Here is a 17804-nt window from a genome sequence, read left to right as displayed (position 1 = left end):
AGCAGTTTGCTGATCCATGCTCTGTGTTCTTGGAATTCTTTTGGGGGTGTTGAGCAAGAAACATAAGTATAGTTCTTTTTTTTTTTTTTCCTTTAGAGAGAGGGCGGGGGAAGGGGGGCAGAGGGAAAAGAGAGACTCTTAAGCAGGTTCCACGCCCAGCACAGAGCCCTACACGGGGCTTGATCTATCAGCCCCGAGGTCATGACCTGAGCTGAGATCCAGAGTCAGACGCTTCACCAACTGAGCCCACTAGGCGTCCCTGTAGTAGTTCAGTGTTGACAAGTTCCCTGAAGAAAAAAAGTAAATGGGCTAGAATTGTGAAGGGTACAGAAAGTATCGTGGCTAATTTGTATGTAGGAGTCAGGACGTCAGAAGGTGACATTTGAACAGAGACTTGACTGAAAAAAGATGCTCTGACAGAAGAGCATTTCTGGCAAAAGGAACAAGAAATGCGATCGCCCTGAGGCAGTAGTATAGCTGTAAGGTCTAGTAGCTAAACAGTAGGACATGGGGGTGAGGGAACCAAAATTTGAAGGGCCTTGGAGACCATGGAGCAGACTTTAGATTTTTATAGAGAATATATAAATGTAGCATTAAGATTTCAACTACTATTTCAGGGTATTTTTATGGTATTGTTATAGTGACAATCACCGTGCCACTTCAAAGTCTATTGTCAAAGACTGACAAATACTAAGATTTGTCTGATACTAGGTAGTCCACCTTTTTTAGTAACTCTCAGAAAATAACACGGGGATTATTGACCATGATAGTGTTTTTGGGATCCAGCTTTGGCATTTAATGATGACTACATTCTTTTTAGCCATTCCTTTAGAATTTCACCCTTGCTGTTGCATATGTCTTCACCTCACCAGCTTTCATTTAAAAATTGGGGGATGTTGGGGCGCCTGGGTTGCTCAGTCGTTAAGTCTCTGCCTTAGGCTCAGGTCATGATCCGGGGTCCTGGGATCAAGCCCTGAATTGGGCTCTCTGCTAGGCTGGAAGCCTGCTTCTCCCTCTCCTCCCCCTGCTTGCGTTCCCTCTCTCGCTGTCTCTCTCTCTCTGTCAAATAAAATCTTTAAAAAAAAAAAATTAGGGGATGTTTTCATTTCTTTAATTGGACACTTTTCCTTTTTTTTTTTTTTTTTTAAAGATTTTACCTATTCATTTGAGAGACAGAGAGAGCACAAGCAGGAGGAGAGGCAGAGGGAGAGGGAGGAGCAGACTCCCTGCTGAGCTGGGAGCTGGTCATGGGGCTGGATCCCAGGACTTGGAGATCATGACCCAAGCCAAAGGCTGACACTTAACCATCTGAGCCACCCGGGCGCCCCCATTTTTCCTATTCTTGATATTCTCAGATTTATGGAGATCACTTACTTTTTTTTTCTCAGCACTTAAAGTATTATAATTCTTCAGCACTTAAGCCTGAATTCAAATACTACTACTTGATATTCCTCTTTCTCTGACTTTTGTGCACTTTGTGGTTTTTTTCCCTTTAGAAAATGGAAGCAAGGTTTTACTTTTCTTTTTCAATATAATCCCTTCATTTAACCAACTATCCTAAATTTTCTAGCATAAGGCATTATGCCCCTAGGAAGCGAATAAGGCTAAGCTCCTGGTCAAAAAGCATATGCAAAGTATAACTTTGAAAAGCCTTCCTTGTTGCTTTTAGCATTTTACCGACTTCACTTTGTCCTGTCCTTTAGCTTTCTTGACCTATAGCTTCCTTGACCCATGCTTTCAGTTTTGATATCACTCCAAAGCCTTTATCTTGTTTATGTCCTCTTTCATCTTTTTTTTTTTTCAAGACTTTATTTTTAAGTAATCTCTATACCCAGCGTGGGGCTCAAATTCACAACCAAATTCACAACCCCAAGATCAAGAGTCTCATGCTCTACTGACTGAGCCAGCCAGGCGCCCCTGTCCTCTTTCATCTTTAAAAAAATTAATTTATTGGATGGGAGATGTTTGCATGCTCCTCTTTTGATTTTTAAAAATTTAAAAATTATCTTTAACGTACAAGTAATGAAGTAATGGGTGAAATAGATAAAGGGGATTAAGAAGTACTAACTTCCAGGAAAAAAAAATTCTCTTTATCATACAAGTAATTTATGTTCCTTGTACAGCTTTTTGAACATGGAGATAAGCCAAAAAAGGAAAGAAAAATATCTTGTAATACCAGAGGAAGTCCTAATTAAAATTAGTAGCTATACTTGTATGTAAATATATTTACTCTTAATAAAACGGGAATACATCATTGTGTGAACTTTTTTCACTCAACAGCATATGATAAACATCAACCTATGTCAACAGAACACTTCTCAGACTTTTTTTTTTTAAGATTTTTTAAATTTATTTGACAGAGAGACAGCAACAGAGGGAACACAAGCAGGGGGAATGGGAGAGGGAGAAGCAGGCTTCTCGCCGAGCAGGGAGCCCGATGTGGGGCTCGATCCCAGGACCCTGGGATCGTGACCTGAGCCGAAGGCAGACACTTAATGACTGAGCCACCCAGGTGCCCCTTCTCAGACGTTTTTGCTCTCGGGACTCCTTTACACTCTTAGGAATCAAGTTTTTATTTATGTAGCTTATATCTATTTAAATATTAAGACAAGAGATTTTTAAAGCATTAGTTCATTTAAAAACATAATTATTACATGTTAATATAAATGATTGGTATTTTGTTTTGGGAAAAACTTTATTTTCCAAAACAAAAAAAGAATTAGTGGGAAAAGTAGGACTATTTTACATTTTGTAAATCTTTTAAATATCTACATTCAGTTTGTTGTACTGTGTTGTCTTAGTTTGTACATACTGTTTCCTCTGACTGGAATGCCCTCCTTGGTATTATTCATCCTTCAGTCCAGCTCATACATCACTGTATTTAAAGGCCACCCCATCCCTCCTTATATACATATGTAGAGTTGATTACATCTTCTTGGTGCCTCACTGTGGCCTTTAATTCTTGCTTGCTGTATTACTACGTATGTGTCAGGTCCTTGAACTACAAACACTTAAATTTTCTTGACTGAAGGGAGTTTCACAATTATGTAAGAGTTATGGGAAAAGCACCTGGACAGAAGTGGGATAGACCATAGCCGCTCAGCAGATTTGCCACAAATAGACTAAAGTATAGGTTTGCTGTCAAAGTAGGTTTACTAATTTCTTAAATGAGTGATTGACAGCAACAGTTGATGAGGACAGAAATATGATTAACAGCACATGCCAATGCAAATATACACAGTTGGCAATCCATATGGGAACTGTTAGTCCTGTGTAGTATAATTTTCATGAGTTGAGCAGCATTTCTTATTTCCTAATTAGAACCACTCTTTTTATTGTTAGTTAATATAAGAGCTTTATGGAGTATTTCTCTTAATCTCCACCAGTTTTCATCCCAGAAAACTAATAGTTATCTGTAATTACCCTGTCATGGCAGGGCTCTCAGACTTTATGTGCATAAGAATATTTTAAGTGTTTGTGGTGTGGATTCCTCGCCTCTGCTTCCACACATATATAGGTTTTGTTTTCTAAGTCTTAAAGAATCAGGTAGAGTTACAGCTCAAAGAAATTTTGCAGATCTTCTCATCTGTTTTAGGAATTGGATTATAATGAGGAAATTCAGGACCAAAAAAGGTTAGTAGTGTTTCTAGAATCATAAATCTAGTTAGTTAATGGACCGACACAGCCAGTAATTAGAATCCAGGTTTCCGGTGTACCTTGCTCCATCAGTAATTGGTCTATCTTTTTTTTTTTAAGATTTTATTTATTTATTTGACAGAGAGAGACACAGCGAGAGAGGGAACAGAAGCAGCGGGAATGGGAGAGGGAGAAGCAGGCTTCCCACTGAGCAGAGAGCCCAATGCGGGGCTTGATCCCAGGACTCTGGGATCATGACCTGAGCCGAAGGCAGACGCTTAACGACTGAGCCACCCAGACGCCCCAGTCAGTAGGTCTATCTTGACGAAGAAATAAGTTTGTCCATGGGACAGCTTTAGCTTTTCTTTTCTGTATAAACCTAAAGTTGTAAAGTGTTTTTTGTTTTCTTATTTTCTTCTCAGTTCCCAGCCTTATTTTCAAGACTCTTGAAAGTCTTTTTTTCTGCTTAAGAATGGTTTGACTTTGATGGTAGCCTTAATTTGATTGGGTCGGCAAGAATTTAAAATTGTTCGAAGGAAATTAAGAAGTCAGCAGAGGATGCCTTATTGGAAAGCAGGGCTCAGTTTATTGGTAGATAGATATATCACGTTCCTCATTGCCCCTCATCAGTGAATTGAATCATCTTCATACTCATTATCACATCAGAAATTAGGGAATTGTCAACATTCTTTCTGTCATAGTGTGTTAGAATTATACTGCGAGACTCATTTGAGGTCAGTCCTATTATTGCTAACATCATAATTACATATGTATAATGCCAAATGATACTCCAAATTATTTTTTCTTTTAAATGGGTTTGTACATTCTTTGTATGTCACATTTGACTTGATGAGAGCTAAGAGATTAAATTATATGGCAGACTGAGCACATGGTTTCACCTCACCTTTTATGCCAAACCTTACTAGAATGAAAAGAGTGGGGAAAAATAGAGTGAGAGGAGAAATGAACTAGTAACTGAAAAGTGAGAGTGCCATCATTGGACCAAAATTTTTTAGCAGTTCTTCATAGAAAGAAAGCAAAATGGTAAATACATGGGGGCAAAAGTAAGATCAGAAGAGATCATAACCCAAAACACATTAAAGAAAACTGTTATGGAAGTAGGAGCCGTTTGGAAGAACTTTAAGAAGCAAGAAAGAAAGGACTCAGAAGAGTCTTGGTGTAGATTAATTGGGGAACTGTTCTGTAAGCTAACTGTACCACTTGACTCCTCTTTTCTCTCCCATTTGGCCTAAACTACAGACAGAAATGCATTTGTCCTCAGAATATAGCATTGAGGGGCACCTGGGTGGCTCAACTGATTGAGCGTCTGCCTTAGACTTGGGTCATGATCTCAGGGTCCTGGGATTGAGCCCTACATCTGGCTCCCTGCTTGGGGAGCCTGTTTCTCCCTCTCCCTCTGCCATTCCCCCTGCTTGTGCTCTCTCTCTCTCTCAAATAAATAAATAAATCTTTGAAAAAAATACATATATATAGCATTGAGAATGAGCACTGAGAGCAGAGAGGCAGGGCAATACTTCAGGTAGCCTTTGGCCCTTATGAGGCTCACTCAGAAATTAATCTGCTCATACCTAGCAGCAAGTCTACTCTTTCCCTCCCCTATAATCACTAGAGACAAATTGCAGGTAAACAGAACAGATAAGCTAAATTAAATTCAAGGAGGAACGCCAAACATTTGTGGAAAACCAGTGCGACGAAAGAAAAGCACCAGACTCAAACAAAAAGTAGATCTAAATTCTTAGGAAACAGTCCATAGAGCAAGACTTTAAAGTCAGTGTAGTTAATACCCCCAAGGAGACTCAAGAGATTATTATACACACAAAAATAAAAGTCGTGGAAATTAAAAGTAGAACAGTTAAAATAATTATCTGAATAGCAAAATAGACATAACTGAAGAGCATTTTCGTGAATTGAAAAATGGAGCTCTGAGGCCTTCTCACCAAATAAAGTATAAAGTGACAAGAAGATAAAAATATAGGAGAAAAAAGTGAGATATGCAGGTTAGATCCTAAGATTTCAACATCCATCTCAAATAGGAGATCCAGAAAAGTAGAAGGGCAATAGGGGTCAGGAGAGGGATTTAGAAGAAATATTGTCGATAGTATTCTTTAGAACCTTTAGTACAGCGTTTAATAGTTTAGGTGATAGAAGGCATCTTTGTCTTGTTTTTAAAATTAGGGACACTGCTTGCATTGTTGCATCATTATTAGGTACGCTGTAGAATTTTGGTAGATAATCCTTTTTCAAGTTAAAGAAATTTATTCCTACCCAGAATTAGTAGTTTTGTTGTTTTATGATATTTGAGTGTTGAATTTTGTCTTTTTTTCCCAGTATGAGTTAAGAGACTCGCAAGGGTTTGCTCCTTTATATGATTTATTAGTTTTGAACCCATCCTTGCATGGGGATAAACACTATAAACACAATTTGGTATCCTACCAATTTACTCATATTTTATTTAGTTTTGCTTAAATGTTTATAAGAGATTAGGATCATAGCTTTCTCTTTTTGTGACTGTGGTATATTTTGGGAAAAGTTCTAAATTAGCAATAATTGTGCCTCGGATAAACTTCATTGGCTATGATACTGCCACTGGACTGGGCAAAGCTATGACTGTAGTGTATTTTGACCAAAAATGGATTATTCAACTTTTTAAAGAAAAATTAAAAAGTAATCAAAACAGCATGGATAGCCCCAAATCAGGACAAACCTATATTGATGATAAAAGTTTTGGGATATTTTGTGAAAAAAAATTTTGCTACTAAACAGTAAAGGTTTAAACAGGAAGTGTTATTTCAAGGAATGTGAAGAAATTTTTGTGATCTGATAATTCCTTCTCCTTTTGTATATTACTCTTATTTTATTGATTTCTCTTTAGGTACGCATAGCTGCTAAATTCATCACTCATGCACCCCCAGGGGAATTTAATGAAGTGTTCAATGGTGAGTAAACATTAGTATTTAAGCTCTCCTTAATTACATATAAGCTATCTCTTTTAATCCTTACAGCACATTATAGCTATAGCTAAGGAAATCAGGATTCAAACAGGTGAAAATAACTAATGCCACCCAGCTGGTCAGGTGTCAGCAAGAATTCAAACCTAGGTCTGAGTCAAAAGCAAATTCTTAACCCATAAATTAGGATACCTATCTTAGGTGAGAAAAGATTTAAAGTAGTTTAATATGATTAAATAGAGAAGCAATACTAAATTGTTTTCATAATTTTATATCTATCATTATAAATCATAGCTTAAGCTTCTGCAGTGCTTTCATTCAAGATGTGCCCGTAATACATATAGGACACTTTCTAAATCCTTTGGGGCTGAGCTTACTGCATCTGGGAAGCTTGTTACGTATACAGCTTCCAGCATTACCATCCTCTTAAGATTTCTCATTCATTAGATCTGAGGTGGAATTGGGTAATCTGTTTTATTAAGTTCTCCTGGATGATTCTGAGTCACAGCCAGTTTGGGAACCACTGTTCCAATACATTTATAACCTGTGCTATTCACTGGCTTAATGTAATATATAATGAAAAATGTAGATGAGGCATCGTGAACTCCATGATAAAATCAATCATTACAACCCCATTTTAAGTTGTTAAATTCGTTGTAAAGTTCTTTGTGCATCTTGGCTCATTTGAGCAAACATTTATTTTGAAATTCTAGTTTTACATTAGACAGCTACCTACTTAAGAGGAACTATGTGATATTCGTCTACACTTGATCCAGAGCCCCATACATCATAGAACAATCAGTAATCTCCATCGATAAAAATTAATGATGTAGAGAAAGAGTAACCAGGAGAACATATAAACATTTACTATAAGGAGTAAATAATACATTAGAACTAAATCCAGACATTCTTCCTTATAGACTTGTTTGTAGATTTTGAACACTAATAGCAAGAGAAACAAATGCAGCCTTGTTTTCTCTGGTCTTTTTTCCATATCAACCAAATACAAATTTTCAACAACTGAGCTTTTAGGAAATTTTCCTACGACTTGAACTTTATCCAGCTGATAAGCTCAAATGAATTCTTGTCTTAACAAAATTAATAGCCTTTGTAGTTAGAAGTCCCTTGTTTTATTTCTGACAATTGAATGTACTTTACAGAATATCATGAGAATAACTGATATGAAAGCATTAGATTAAGAATTGGCAAGCAACTAAAAAAAAATTGGCAAGCTACTTGTGGCATGAGGGCTGGTTTTTACTGGCATGCTACATACTGGCCTCCGCCAGCCTCTTCTTTCAGAAGCCCTAAGAGTCAATGGCCTGTGGCTTATGATTAGTCTTCCCTGTTGGAGTTAATGCTTGGTAGTTTCTTATATGACAAGGACCCTTCTCTTCCAAAAGAAGAGTGACTAGACTCTTGACACACAGCTTTTTAAAAGGATATAGTCCCCTACATTAGATGCTTCATAGAAAAATATATTTGCCAATTTCACTGCCACTGACTGAATTTTGCCCAGCTTTCTTGGTGTGATGTTAATAGAAAAGCCTCCAATTCTTAATCTCATTTTAAAGGATTCTTTAGATACAAAATTAACAGTCCTAACTATAACTTTCTTTAAACAATGTTTTTCATTTGCTATGAATAATTCTTTGAGAAGTTATTGTTGGATTATTGTACCACAAATAATTACATGCAAATTTATGAACATTAGCATCTGTTCATTTGTGTTTTTTAGAATTTCTATGTAGGGGTGCTTGGGTGGCTCAGTCGGTAAAGCGTCTGCCTTCGGCTCAGGTCATGATCCCACGGTCCTGGGATCGAGCCCCGCATTGGGCTCCCTGCTCCGCAGGAGGCCTGCTTCTCCCTCTGCCTGCTGCTCCCCCTGCTTGTGTGTTCTCCTCTCTCTCTCTGTCAAAAATATTTAAAAAAATAAAAAGAATTTCTATGTGTACATATATCTGAAAACTAACTTTGCAAAGCCTAATTTTTAAAAAAATTTCTGAAGTTTGTCCTCTGTTGAATATTTTAGCATCTTTTAATGTTTTTTCCTCAGATGTCCGGCTACTGCTTAATAATGACAATCTCCTCAGGGAAGGGGCAGCACAGTAAGTATCCTTCAAGATCCACTTATATATTTATTTTAATTTTGGATAAACTATGTTGATAATAAATTTGTACCCTGAAACCTAAGTTTAAAATAAAACACTTCAGTATAAAGCAGTTAGCAGTTTTAGTTGTATTTTTTTACTTGGAGAAAACATGCCATGTTGTTTACTTCCTTTAAACTTATTATATGTGATCTTATTTTTTTTATTTTTCTTTTTGCCCAGATTTTCCCTATTAAAGCAGAGCTTAATATGAGCTGTTAGGGTTTCTTCTATACTCCTTTTAGTTCATGTTGAATTTTTTTTAAACGCTAGCTATAGAAAAATTAGGCTGCTATTGAGGAATACTGTTCCCAAATTGCCACAAAATAGTAGATATTCATAAAGTGCCTTAATAGAATTAACCTTAGAATAATAGCATGGTTATTCAACCGAGTCATTGATTCCTTATCACTGTCAGGCGGCTAATTAAATGAAAATACCATTTTCATTTTATCTTTGTCCTCAAAAACATGACAGTGATGGGTGTTTTTGTTTTCTTCCAGTCTAAACACTGTCCAGCTTTCAAGGCCCCCTGTTATCTGGCTTTATCACTACTCTTCTTTACATACAAAATTCTCTTTCAGTTGCTGTCTGTGTCATTGGCCCGGAGTTCCTTTGTAAAGAGGAAACCAGAAAAGGATAGTGACTGGGAAAGGGTGGGGTAAAGAGGGTGGGACAAGGATTTTGATGTAGCGCAACAAATAATTATCATAAAAGCATTTGGTGTGATCATCATTTGGTTTAGATTTTAGCTATAGAAAACTGTCTTAAGAGCTGCTACCTGGGAAACAGTCATCTTCTGCCCTGTCCGTGCTGCTCTTTTGAAACTCATTTTGGGACCAGATTCTGCAAACCCTAACATTTGTACAGCATCACTATAATTGTCATCATGAATGAAACTCTAATTATACATTGATTTAGGCACACACCAAAGATGCATTCTAATGCTGGTTTCTCTTAGATGCATAGAATGCCATAGAAAAAGGCATTCATGATTTGCTAGTTCAGCCCGTCTGTCTCTGCTTTATCATTGAGAGAACCTCATCTACATTTTGTCAAAAGATGATTATCCAATCTGAATGCTTCTAATAATAAGGAATTCACTATTTCACAGGGCAAGTTCCTTGCCTGCCATGTATTGGTCTTAGTATATCCTGCTACCCAAAATAAATCTACTCTGTCCTTCACGTGATAAGGTACTGCTGAAGAGAGGAGATGGGGAGTGGAATGCCAAGACCCAAGATTGATTGTATCTTAAGCCTGTTGTCCCATTTCCAATTAGGAGTAACAGTAGAACTTGGTATTTAGTTCAGATGCTTTAATTGCCCTGACAGTAAAGCATTGTTTTCATAAATACTCTGGTTCTTATAGATGCTAGATTTTCAGAGAACAGTCTTACTAAAGGAGAACTGCCTTATGCCCAAATACTTGATTTTCCACAGGGATGAAAAAATCAGGTGTTTTTTTTTTTTTTCTGTAATGAGGTACTTCAGTCCTTTGGCCATAGTCCTCATAGTAAGCGTTCAGTAAATGTTTCAGTAATCATCATCCTCATCATTATTGCCTTCTATATAAAATAAAGGAGGCCTGAACAACTTTGGATTTACTCTTTCCTGGATTTCTGCCCTTTGCTTCTGATCCCTAGAACCATTCTCTGATAATTCCCAGCCCTTCTGGACTAACTAGGGTGTTGTAGGCCATGTTAAAGAGAGGATTTTATTCTGAAAGAGGGGGCAGAATATTAGTGTTCTGAGCAGACAATGACTCAATGAGATTATATTTTAGAATAATCACTGGTTGCTATGCAGGGGGCAAAAACTGAAGGAAGATGAGTAGTTAGAAGACTTAACTGCAGTAGTTCAGAGATAAATAGCGGTGGTTTGGAGTAGAGTGGTAGTAGTAAGCGTGATGGGAAGGAATCAGATTCTGAATATGTATTCAAGGTAGAACCTATAAGATTTGCTGATGGGATTGCATGTGAAATTTGAGAGAAAGAAGAATCAAAGGTGATCTCAAATTTTGGGCCCACACAAATGGTAGAATGGAAATACCATTTTCTTGAGATAGGATTAAATGTTAACAAATTTTGATGTTGGTATTTGTAATCTGTAATCTTAGGATGTATTTTAGAATGGAATACTTATTTATTCCTTACTCCTTAAGCTTTTCTAAAAAAAAAAAAATCCACTTTCCATGAACATTTAATTTAGATTCCTTTCTGAAGAACTACTGTGTTGAGGCCTCATTTTGTTAATGGGATTGTGGTGTTCTGAGGAAATGATTAATTAAAAAGCACAATAATAACTTAAAATGAAAAGACTGAAGATTAGCTTTAAATATCTGTTTCTTTGGTTTCTCTTGAAAAGTCTAGGAAGAATTTAATAGTCTGCTTAAAAACAGTGGTCTAGTAGGTGTTTCACTAAGTTAAAATAGGGCTGGAGAGGTGTTTAACTCTTCCCTTGGCAAGTGAATTCTCTGAGAAGACTGATACTTTGTAAGTGTATTATGCTTTTTTACACTGCAGCTTATTTCCATTTTTCTTTCATTTTACCTTTTTGCTTACTTTGTAAGATGTACTAGGGAGCCATTGAAAATGCAATTTTGTAAATGTAGTAGTACTGGACAAGTAAACAACAATATTAGGCATGCACTTTGATTATTCATATCCCCCTTTTCAGATAATCTCTTCTGCCTTAAACTCACATCGGAGACTTGACTCATGCTCAACTCTTACTTCACCCTCTCCTCATGTCAGATGTCTTCCAGTACATTTAATTGTGGTCTCTCCTACCTGCCCTACCTTAGAGAGCCCAGAATAAAAAAGACAGCATTGCTAAAATGTGCATCAATTGAAGATTTTTTTGAATTACTGAAAGCTTCTGTCTAAATGATGAAAACTGTTGGTAATTCACAAAAACTGGATTTCTTAAAACTTAGGAATAGTCTAAGGGGGAGTTCTATTGGAGCCTAGAGGTGGAGAGGAAAAGGTAATTTCAGAGTTTAGGGCACATCTGAGATCTTTGTGGAGAAGAGTTCCTTCAGAAAGCTGGAAGGTGTTAGGAAAACACCAGTTGCCTAAAGAGAAAGGGAAAGAGCACCAGAGAGTGTTTTCACATTCTCTTTCACTATTATGTGAATTACCTTTGTATTTATATATAATTCTTCCCCCCTCCTTTTTTTACTTTTTAAAAAACAGTGCATTTGCCCAGTATAACATGGATCAGTTCACACCTGTGAAGATAGAAGGATATGAAGATCAGGTAATGGCTGTTCATTTTGGAAGGCTGTGCCTGGGTGGTAGTAGAAATCTTAGAAACCAAAGCAGATGTCTGAAGATAAGATGCTGAATAAATTCATGTCTTAGTTTTCATAGTTTTTGCAAATGTTCTACATATTAGGAAATTCTTCCTCTCTCTTATAATACTTGGAATTTCTTTGACTGGAAAAGAGAGCCGCCCCTAATAAGAATAGTGAAAATAAGAGTTGAGTTTTATACAGATTTTAGAGCCATATGTAATTCTCCTTGGTGAGAGTAACATGATACATCAAATTTGACATTGTATAGGAAAATAGGCATCCCTATTTAAATAGAGGAACAAAGCAAATATTTCCATTATTATCATAGTTATTAACATTGTATGACAGGACTTTGCAAATTCATTAATGTACACTTCAAAGGCAATATGTCACTAAATACCAAATGCTTTTAAAAGTCTCAATCTTCTTTGAACCCACAAATCTGCAGAATTTCTCCTAGGAAAATAAGTATGTAAATGTATTAAAAAGATTATTTGAAGCAAGGTTTATAATAGTGAAAAGTTGGGAACAATCTAAATGCCCAACATTAAATTAATTATCTGTAGACCAAAATACCATGTAGTCATTGAAAACCAGTATAAATACTGATCTGGGAATGCTGACCTGGGAAGATGTTTGTGATATATTAAGGTAGAACATAAGGGAGCATATGTAGAATTGTGCAAGTTTATTTTTTAAATAGATATTAAAGTGAACTTAATATATCAATGCATCTTTTTTTTTAAGATTTTATTTATTTATTTGAGAGAGAGAGAAAGCGTGAGTGTGGAGGACGGGCAGAAGGAGAGGGAGAAGCAGGCTCTACACTGAGCAGAGAGCCCAATGCGGAGCTCGATCCCAGGACCCTGGGATCATGACCTGAGCCGAAGGCAGACATTTAATCAACTGAGCCACCCAAGCACTCCAGAATCATTGTATATTAAATTTTGTGAAAAGTGCACCATTATTTTATGTATCACTAAGAAAAAACACTGCCAATTAAACTATGACACAGTCCTAAGATGCCATCAAGTATAAGATGAATCCCATTTTATGGAATGTTAAGTCATGGGAGGACATATGCATCTTAAGAATCAAAACTATAAGATATATACATGTACATAGAAAAGGAAATGTGGGAAAATATATACCAAATGTTAACTCTGTGTGTTGGAATTACAGGATTACTAGACTTTGTTTTGCTTATTGTTTGTTTTGGTTTATATTTTTTTTGTTTTGTTTATATTTTTGCTTATCTTAATTTTCTTAATGAAAATAGATTACAAATATAAAAGATAAATACTGAAAAAATAAAAATTGCTTGCAAATAGGAATTATTGAAATAATAAGATGTGTCCAGATACATGTTATAAGAGCATTCCCATGTATCAGTAGTAGCCAGCTTAAAATACAGTCAAAAGGATATTGCATTCTTAGCCATAACAACAGCAACAACAAAAACCCATTACTGGACACTAAAACAAGGAAAGATGTATAAATTATTAAAGATGCCATAGGGGCGCGCCTGGGTGGCTTAGTGAGTAGAGCATGCAGTGCTTGATTTCAGGGTTCTAAGTTCGAGCACCATGTTGGGTATAGAGATTACTGAAAAATAAAATCTTGAAAAAAATAAAGTAGGTGCCATAAAGTACACATACTCACAAAGGAAAAAATAAGACAAAAATAAAATAGATGCCACTCCTGCATATAATAAAAATTGACTATAGTAGGTTAACTAAGTAGAGATTTTTGTCATATAAGAAGTCCAGAGATAATGTTAGAGCTGTCACAGTAGCTCCACCATGTCATCAGATATCCTAGTTGCTTCCAGCTCTGTATTCTGCCTTCCATAGGTGTCGTTTTCATTATCATGCTTTTTTTTTTAAGCTTGATTGATTGATTGATTTGAGAGAGAACTCACAAGCAGGGGGGAGAGGGAGGAGCAGGCTCCTTGCTGAGCAGGGAGCCCGACACGGGGCTCCGTCCCAGGTCCCTGGGATCATGACCTGAGCTGAAGGCAGACACCCAACCGACTGAGCCACCCAGGCACCCCTCATTATCATGCTCTTTAAGAGAGCTGCCCCATTTCAGGGCATTGAATCCAAGATCCAGGAAGGAAAAAAGAGGAAGTTGGAAAAGGTGCTATTGGCCTTTCCAGAAGAAACTTCCACTGATAAGTTATTGACAGAACTCCTTTAATTCTGTCATTCCTAGCTGGAAAGTGTCATTTTTTTAGTTGGAAAAACAAATGAAAGAAGACTAATGAAAGACACAAGACAACAATCAGAAAGCCCCTAAGTATCATAAAACAGAAGGGAAAAGGAAACAATTGATAAAATTTATGAGATTAATCTTTGATTTCCAGTGCCAGCTGTACATTTTGATTAATTCCAGGTGGAGTTTAAATGTAAAGTATTTTTTTAAAACATAAAAATTTAGTAGGAAATGGAAAGGGAATCATAACTTAAGTAATGATGAAACATTAGAAAAGTTCATAAAAGGAGGCAGGTGCCTGGCTGGCTCAGTCAGTGGAGCACGCAACTCTTGAGCTCAGGATTGTGATTTTCAGCCCAACATTGGATGTAGAGAGCACTGAAATAAATAAAAACTTAAAAGAAAGAAGTTTATAAAAGAAAGTGACCGTTGCATAATAAAAAGGCTTAAAAGTAAGATTTAAAAAGGAGTAAATATGTTTCTCAAGCATAATAGATAAAGAGGTTATTCAGATACCTAAGGATGATACCAGGAGTTCAGTGAATAAACAAGCAACAGACATGAACCACTTGTACCCAAGTTGGAAATAACAAAGCATACTTAGAAAAGTGTTAGATCAAAAAAAAAAAAAGAAAGAAAGAAAAAGGAAAGAAAGAAGTGTTAGATCGCCCAGAAGTAGTAATTAAGGAAATGCAGATTAAAATTTAATGTGAATACATTTACCTTTTAGTTATGAAAGTTACAGAATTATGATGATTTTTGAAAGCTTTATGAGGGTAAGACTAAGGAAATAGTTACATTCATGGTTCCTACCATCATTATAAGCAAGTTTCTTAAAGGTTAGTCTGGTAATAAGGACAGGAATCTTAAAACTAGGAATTCTTTCCAAAGAATTTATTTTAAGCAGGAGATTTTATTTATGGTAGAATTTATAGTGGCTCTCGATAATGGAAACTGTAAGTAGCTTAAACCTCCTTCAATTCAGAAATGATTAAGTATATTATGATATGTCACTATTGTGAAATTATATGTAATTTTTAAAAATGGTAAATGTGTCAAAAGACAAATGGGAAATTAGGAAAAAATAAGTGAAACTCGACACATGCAAAGTTTTATCTGCCTAATTAATAAAGAGTTCAACTAGAAAATGACTTGAAAAAAATGATAAGAAATGCCAATTAAAATTTCTATTGTAACTTGGAATGACACCCTATATTATGTATGTCCATATTATGAATACATTTTTCCCTTTGACGTAGTTGTCCCCCTTCAGAGAATTTATCTCACATGAGTGCTTGGCACACATACATAATTTGTACATAATGAACATATGAGGACATTTGTTGCAGTATTGTTCATAATAGCAAAAGATTGGAAACAACCCAACTATCCATTAATAGAGGACTGGTTGAATAAATTTTTGTATATGCATACAATGGTGTAGTATACAACTGTAACAAAAACAAAGAAGTTCTCCAAGTACTTATCGGGAAAGTTCTTCTAGATATATTAAGTTTAAAAAAAAAAACCACAACAGTAGGTATAGTATAGTATAGTATGCTAGTTTTTGAGTTAAAGAAAGGGGTGGGGAGTTAGAATACGTATCCATACTTATATTTGTAAAAAAGAAACTCTGAAAGAATATATCAGGGATTGCAAATTTTTTTTAAAGAGCCAGAGAGTAAATATTTTCAGCTTTGCTGGACAGGGTCAGTTGTGACTACTCAACCCTGCTGTTGCAGGAAAGCAGCCATAGACAATACAAAAACAGACAAGCAGGGCTGTGTTCAGTAAAACTTTACAAAAACAAGTGGCACCTGCCATGCTGACCCTTGATTTAAATTAATAAAATCAATTGCCTTGTGGAGAAGAGGAAATTTATTAGGAATTTGGTAAATAGGAGTTAAAGGTGAGAAAAAGATCTCACTTTATATTTTTTCATTATTGAACCATGTGAATGTATTACCTATTTTTTTTAAAGATTTTATTTATTTATTTGACAGAGAGAGACACAGTGAGAGAGGGAACACAAGCAGGCAGAGTGGGAGAGGGAGAAGCAGGCTTCCCGCTGAGCAGGGAGCCCGATGTGGGGCTCGATCCCAGGACCCTGGGATCATGACCTGAGCCAAAGGCAGACGCTTAACGACTGAGCCGCCCAGGTGCCCCTGTATTACCTATTTTAAATGCTAAGTATAACGACTGGGAAAGTTTTATGAAATACGTAAAAAAATATAAAAGTGTACAGATAAGTTATTGTTACAGCTACATATAAGGTATATACATTGGCAATACATTAGACAGAAACCAAGAAATGAAGGGTAGGATGGGGAAATGTGGTTTAGAGGTGACTTAACCATAAACGTAATATTTTTATAGGAATAAAAATGTGAGGAGCGCCTGGGTGGTGCAGTTGGTTGAACGTCCAACTCGATTTCAGCTCAGGTCGTGATCTCAGGGTTGTGAGATAAGCCCCTAGTTAGGCTCCGCGCAGAGTCTGCTTGAGTGTCTCCCTCTCCCCCCAACCTCTCTCTCTCTCTTTCTCAAATAAATAAATCTTTAAGAAAAAAGAATAAAAATGTGACTTGAGGAGCACCTGGCTGGCTCAGTCAATAGAGCATGCTACTCTTGATCTTGGGGTCATGTGTTCAAGCCCCACGTTGGGAGTAGAGTTTACTTAAAAAATTAAATTAAATTAAAAAAAATATGTGACTTTGTTAAAAAATCAATATGGGAAGAGAAACCCAAGTATAAATGAAAAGTTAACTGTCTTCAGAATTTAATTTGTTTTGTAAAATTTGACAAGAACTGTCTTTTTACAGTTACTCATATTTGTAATTATTCTTTGGAAGGTCTTAATTACAGAACATGGTGACCTGGGGAATAGCAGATTTTTAGATCCAAGAAACAAAATTTCCTTTAAGTTTGATCACTTACGGAAAGAAGCAAGTGACCCCCAGCCAGAGGACGTAGATGGAGGTCTGAAGTCTTGGAGAGAATCCTGTGACAGTGCTCTAAGGGCCTATGTGAAAGATCATTATTCCAATGGCTTCTGTACTGTTAAGTATCTGCCTGCTTCATTATTAAAGAATGTTTTATTTCTTACATTTACCTTATCCTTTGGGGGATTTGGCCAGGCAAACATCACTTCTTCTTAAGAGTCTCCTCTGTATTTTATTCCCTAACTCATTTTTGAAAGAGTTTGTATGAATGGAAAATTTTATATGGAAAATTCTTTTTAAAAATCCCAGTGCATAAAAATATTAAATTTCATTGTATCCTATTTCACCTTTGTCTTATTTATTCATCAGAAATTGCCTTATTATCCATCAAAAAAAGTTTTTAAACATCTTTAGACATGGGGAAAAAGTAAATTAAGATTGTCAAGACAGCTATTGCCACATTTATAACTTTTTGGTATAGGCATTTTTATAGAAAGGTACTTCTTATATAGTTTACATGCTTTCAGTGGATTGTCAAAACTATTTGAACTATTTTTTTTTAATCGGGTAATTTGACTTTTTTTTTTTTACTACCTCTT

At 36.1% G+C, this 17804-nt stretch overlaps 1 protein-coding gene and 1 pseudogene across 1 annotated transcript in view; one reads left to right on the top strand and one right to left on the bottom strand.

The window, feature by feature from the left end:
- Positions 1–17804, top strand: part of CAPZA1 (capping actin protein of muscle Z-line subunit alpha 1) — a 46653-nt gene that overhangs the window by 16006 nt on the left and 12843 nt on the right. Inside the window, exons 2-5 of the mRNA XM_028101942.2 lie at positions 6530–6593; positions 8662–8713; positions 11952–12015; positions 17116–17322. Of these exons, the coding sequence (XP_027957743.1) occupies positions 6530–6593; positions 8662–8713; positions 11952–12015; positions 17116–17322 (387 nt within the window). The remainder of the gene's footprint in view (positions 1–6529; positions 6594–8661; positions 8714–11951; positions 12016–17115; positions 17323–17804) is intronic.
- LOC114208130 (U4 spliceosomal RNA) lies at positions 6173–6255 on the bottom strand (annotated as a pseudogene).

Source organism: Eumetopias jubatus, unplaced genomic scaffold, assembly GCF_037043125.1.
Source record: "Eumetopias jubatus isolate StellerSeaLion01/CBP00866 unplaced genomic scaffold, mEumJub1_p1.0 scaffold_4, whole genome shotgun sequence".
NCBI lineage: Eukaryota > Metazoa > Chordata > Mammalia > Carnivora > Otariidae > Eumetopias > Eumetopias jubatus.
This window is presented reverse-complemented; position numbering and strand designations above follow the sequence as displayed.